At 41.5% G+C, this 5,881-nt stretch overlaps 1 protein-coding gene across 1 annotated transcript in view; it reads right to left on the bottom strand.

Annotated features, from left to right (window-relative positions):
* Positions 1–3,118, bottom strand: part of LOC144715237 (protein DETOXIFICATION 33-like) — a 5,082-nt gene extending 1,964 nt beyond the window's left edge. The window contains 7 exon segments of the mRNA XM_078590168.1: positions 1–40; positions 320–558; positions 635–691; positions 779–865; positions 1,216–1,610; positions 1,612–1,758; positions 2,581–3,118. The exon segment at positions 1–40 is cut by the window's left edge and continues 79 nt beyond it. Of these exon segments, the coding sequence (XP_078446294.1) occupies positions 1–40; positions 320–558; positions 635–691; positions 779–865; positions 1,216–1,610; positions 1,612–1,758; positions 2,581–2,847 (1,232 nt within the window). The 5' untranslated portion in view covers positions 2,848–3,118.
* Positions 3,119–5,881: the final 2,763 nt, after the last annotated feature.

Here is a 5,881-nt window from a genome sequence, read left to right as displayed (position 1 = left end):
CAGGCGACAACGAACTGCCACCCTGCTCCGACGGCAACGCCTGTCACGCATAGTTTTTAACATGTTAATAAGTAAGAAAAAAACTTGGATAAAAAGACGAGGTCGAGATATAGTTAGCGGAGGACATATAGATAGCGAATGAAGATACTTGATAGAGACATTCGAAAATAGTTAGAGGCAAGAACTGGGAGACTTCCCAGTTCAGCTGTGACACTCTCGCATTTTGGCATGCAAGTAACAAAGAAACTCAGGAACAAAGATAGAGGAGACAGAGATAGCGAAACGATAATTGGATTGAGATAGTCGAGAAGAGACTTGCCGTTAAGGACGTTTTGGACACCGTTCAGTAGAAGAGAGAAGGAGAGGAGAATTCCGAGGTCTGAGACCGCGTGGCCAACGACGGGGCTATTAATGAAGGGAATTCCGTAGACATCTCTGAGCGACAATACGAGGATCATGGAGAATACGCCGATGAAGGCAGCGAAAAGAACAACCACGATGATAGAGAATCTAGCAGCCTTCGGCCTCCGCGCTCCTAGCTCATTCGAAACCCTCACACTGTGTCATCCAAAACTAGTGTTTTGATCGGGCAGTGAGCCTCTAATTATATCTTATGCAAATTCGTTTGCTTTACCTGATCGCTGCATTGAGTCCGATGAACACCATAAGCTCCCATCCGCTTAGGTTTATGCTGCCGCAAGAAGGGTGAAATCCAATCTGGGTCAGACTGAAAAAGTTGTAATCGTTTCCTCTACTCATTTCCTCCCACACGGCTTACCAGATAGATATGGCGGCGACCGAGACCTCAGGGTTCCTCAGGCAACCGGCCAGCACAATCAAGAACGTGTAATACCAAAAGTCCAGGCTACAGATGGCGAAGAAAACAGGTAAAATCGCTGATCTTGAATGCAAAATTGGATTTTAATGCTGCATTTGGATTTCCCAATGAAACATTAGTGATTCACTTGTGACAATTTTTTGAGTAAGACATCTCATTGTCATAAGTTAGGTTGAACTTCTCTGAGACTCTCCCAATCCCTCTTTAAGAGATTAAGCAAGCGCCCACCTTTTAACGCAAAACACTACCTCTCAAAGATCAACCAACCATCACTGGGCTCAGGTATGTTCTCAATCTTCTCTCTATTAATAAATTCATTCTTTAACATTCAATCAAGGAAGATCCTTAAATCTACGTATTAATCACGAATGACTTACCAGAGCATGACTGCGGATGCGATAGAGAGTCTGGCAAAGGCAGAGAGGTCATAGAAGGCTGCCCAGCTGAACCCAGTCCAGACGCCTGGGCATTGGCCCTGAAGGACATAGAAAATCTGGCCAAATATCACAAACCACCATGAGATATTCAGGGAGGCAGCGGCGCCGGCAAGACCGAGTCCGAACTGAACTATCAAGACCCAGCTTAGGAGGAGGTGCAACAGCAACCCCCACACAGACACCCACGCCGAGATCATCACCTTACTTTGGGCTTGAAGGAACTTTTCAATTGGGAAGTTGAACCCGTATGCAAACAGTTGTGGAATCATATAAATTGAGAAACGTCCTGCCATGACAGCGATCTCCTCCTGCTGACCAAAGACGCGTAGAATTGGGGGTGGCAAAGAGATAAACCGGCGTTAGGCAGATGCACATCGCTGTGAGGATCACCCAAGAACGTTGCAAGTAGATCCCCATCATGTGGTACTGCTTTGCACCGTAAGCCTGGCCGCAGAGCGTCTCCAGCGCGCTTCCCATCCCATACTGCCATGTAGGTAAATAAATAAATATATAGAACGAAATAGATTAATAGATGTATGAATAGATGGATAGATTTACTGACAGATGGATCGATTGATTGTTTGATAGGTGTGTCACTTGATAGATCGGTAGATGGATTCGTGGATAGATAGATGGATTGACAAATGGATCGATGGATATCTAGATATGTCCATGAAGTAAACTTAATGATCACCTTTTTTTGAATTCTTAAGGATGAATCAATTAATTGAGGGAAGATAGAGAACATACCCGAGTCCATTGATGGTTGAATGATCTTGAAGGGTTGTATTTTGAGTTAGCAGGTAGGAAGTTACTAATATCTTAAGAGTAAAGTGGCCCTCAAGGGAAGTTCAACCTTACATGTGGTCCTGGACTGGCCCCCATTTTCAGGCTTGAGGAGAACCTTAATCATGTTTCGTCTATATTATGTTATCCCATCATTAGGATAGACATAACTCGACACATTATTTAAACCGCACAAAGATTTCTCTCCATCGCAAAATTATCACAAGTGAAACACTTTAGTGGGATTATATGATACCTAATAATAAGGAATAACAACAGATAGATAGATAGATAGATAGATAGATAGATAGATAGATAGACGGATACGTGAATTGCAAGATAGATGGGTAGATGGATCCATAGATTGATAGATCGATCAACAGATGGATCGACCTATATCTGTCTATAGATAGATCAATAACTAGATAGATCAACATCAAATCTTCTTCAAATATAAAGAGAAATTGGAGTAGGTATGAGTCAAGGTCCTTAGCACGAGATCAAGCAGAGGAGACTGACCATGATTCCGAAAGCGAGGCCGGCGATGACCATGTTCTCGGTGGAGACAGCATCGAGCTCCAGCGTAGTGAGGTGGCCTGCGAAGACCTGGGTCACAGCGCCGAGGGAGTACTTGCATACGGAGTTTAAGGTCGCTGGGCCAGCCAGATACCAAAGCCTCTCACTCTCGGACGCTGCTTCCTCGAAGAAACTTCGGCAATTACTAACGTCTTTCCTGTCCTCCTCACCAATCAACGATTCAAGCAGGTTCTCTTCTCTTGGCTCCATGTCCGCGCTTCTGTTGCTTTTCTACCCGCTCTTTCTCGCGCCACTGCGCGTCCGCGCTCTTCCCCCTAGTTGCTATGTTCCTAGATACGTTTATGCTAAAATAGGTAAGAAGATAGAGAGATGGCCCGGGGAAACACCCGAACATGGTCTCTGGCGTAGATGTCAGTCGTGGATCTATGGAAAATTAACTGCCTCTTTATTTTAACGTTTCACCACAGATTTTACATGGACTGTCTTCTCAGTCTTGGATTCGAAAATGGTTTCCTCTTCGCCTAATTGAATTCTCTTTAGGAATGTTCTCATTCTTACCTGGTAGGCCGCTGTCACTCACCCCCCTTTCCCTCTCTTTCCTCTCCTGGTGCTTGCTGCATAGCGCTGTTATTTTCGTTTTACGTTAATATTTTCTGGGTCGATTGACAGGTGGCTGGACAATGCGAAGGATCGATGAGGTATTCACATTTTTGTGCGTAAAGACTTCGCCTCGATGTCCAGTGTCCTCACGTGACGGGAGTCATTGATTTATTAGCCGTGGTCATTTAATGCAGAGACGGGTAATGAGCAGCTCTCTGGACCTATGTATTAAAATATTCGCAGCTGAATTTGAAACTATTTTATCAAAAGATTTTCCCATGTTCTATTATCTTCTAGGTCTGAAAACATGTATTGCCAGTTGCCGTCAAGAAGAAACGCCCTCTCATTATTTTCTCCCGTTTATCCCTCTCACGCAATATCCACATGATACCCATTCTATAGCTTCCTTTTGCTTATGCACCACTACTTCTATTTCCTCTCTTGTGTGATTTTAAATTCGTCATCAAATGCCAGGCCTCAATCCTGGACTGGTGGTATAATGTACCAAACTGGAGTATTAAAGTCCCATGCAAAGGGAATTTCCCATGCAGAGGTGAAATATTAAAGTCCTGACTGGGGGAATTTAAACATGTATAAGTTCAATACCACTTTATCAGTTACTTTCTAGCACGAACCAACAAGTTTCATGATTTTTAATGCCTTTAGTATGCAGCCTATTACCAAAATTTCATTGCTCATAATACATGGTGAGAGTTTTGATGAGTTATAAAAAATATTTGAATATCAAATATTCAGTTTATTAATCTCGGTTGTTCAAAATAAAATACTTTAAAAACGAGAGCAACAAAGGCCAAGTCAAGTATTATACGACTGCGAAAGTAAAGTTTTATATCACTCAACTACATTAAAGTCAAATATGAGATATGCTAAAGGAGTATTTTGCTCTTGAAGTTAATTCATTCTTTGTGATGATTTATCCCATGATTCACATTGGAGTTGTGACTAGCCAGACCAGTGTAGATATGATGTATTAATTTCATAGATCCTATACCCTTCATGACATAGGAAACATATCTCATGTAGTGTATGAATGTAGCGCCGCAGTGTTTAATTGACCAACTTAAGTTTAACTCAGTATCTTCGTGACTGAAGAGTTAACAGTAAGGAAATATAAGTGAGCACCAGAAGAATTATTTTTTACTAATTTAGATTTTTCCTTTTATCCTTAATACAAATTTCAATTAGTATACATCATGCCTATTTGACCCATTCATTCGAGTCAGCTTACAATGGACATTGATGTGCATGAAGGACAAATTTTTAACCAAGTCAAGGTACTTTAGGTATCGACTTCAAAAGCGTAAAATGATGTTGAGGCGCGCCTAGTCACATGCACGCTGGGTGAAACCGGATTAGATCCTAGAGTTTAAACTGAAACATGAGATTAAGAATTATTCACTACATACAAAATGTACCAGAATTCACCTTAAATAGAATTTTCTCTTTATTGATGTTGTAAGCAAATCAAGATAATGCGCCTCTTAATGTAAACTTTGAACGGGAAAATGATGTGACAATATATCTATTTGCATGCAAACCCCTGGATGGCCCTGCAAGAAACCAACCTTGTTATCGCCTGGCATTGAAGTAACAGAAGTGACCGGACTAGTCTCAAGCCTGCTGGCCCGGACAAGCCTTCTTGGAGGGGGCGACGTAGGCATGAACAGGGGCGAAAGTCTCCTTTGTCGTTATCCTCCCTGTTTCTGTTCCCATTTATCTCTCCAAAAAAATGGCATATCTTTAATGTCATGGATCTCTACAACTTCGCGTGCACTGCGCATTTCTGGTGAGATCTTCAATCACTGAAGCTATCAGAACTACAACAGACTGCCAAGCAAGAGGAACAAGATTAGATCCTGGGCCAGTGCCGAGTAAGCCCTCTCCTTTGGGAATCTCAGGTCAACTCATACCTCTTGTGACTTGATATAACTTACTTGATCTGGGTGGTGAGGAACTTTTTAAAATGGAATTTGATGTTATGAATTCACGACCGATTGCATGCTCTTCATTAATGATTTTATCTCCTTCGGAATCTATTCTCTTTCGTTCTCATCCGTCTGTTCTTGACTCCCCAAATCGCCGTCCTTCAATCTTCGCCCCGTGACCTTCTGTAATTTACCTCGTCCTTTCATCAATATTTTGAGGCAACGGTCTTGGGCATCCAGCAGATGAACATTTGGTCCTGATTATACCGTTTTTTAAAATGGGTGTCTTTGATGGTGGTGGCACATTGGAGGTAAAAGTCAGACGCCCATGAATCTGAACAAATACATCAATGCCCTTTCTGTTACGTATATTTTTTCCAACGATGGCTTCCCCGTCTCATGTACCGTATCCTTGTTATATTTATATTTTCTTAATCATTAGCTCTTAATTACTCTCACACTTTCACTCATTTTCCCTTGTTTCTCTTTATACCTGGGGTTTTAGTCTTACCAAGAATAATATTTCAATGCCTATGTAACAGAACATTAAATTGTAACAGAACACTAAATACCTGGGATTTTATCTATTTCTTCAAACACTGAAATCATCTCAAGCTATCAATATCAACTTTTACTTGTAGTGTGGATCATATGTGAGATTCCATTTTTCAGAGATAAAATCAGATGTTAAGGATAAATTTAGGAGAGCATGGGATGTTTTCCTCGTAATCCTATTA

Source organism: Wolffia australiana, chromosome 18, assembly GCF_029677425.1.
Source record: "Wolffia australiana isolate 7733 chromosome 18, ASM2967742v1".
Lineage (NCBI taxonomy): Eukaryota > Viridiplantae > Streptophyta > Magnoliopsida > Alismatales > Araceae > Wolffia > Wolffia australiana.
This window is presented reverse-complemented; position numbering and strand designations above follow the sequence as displayed.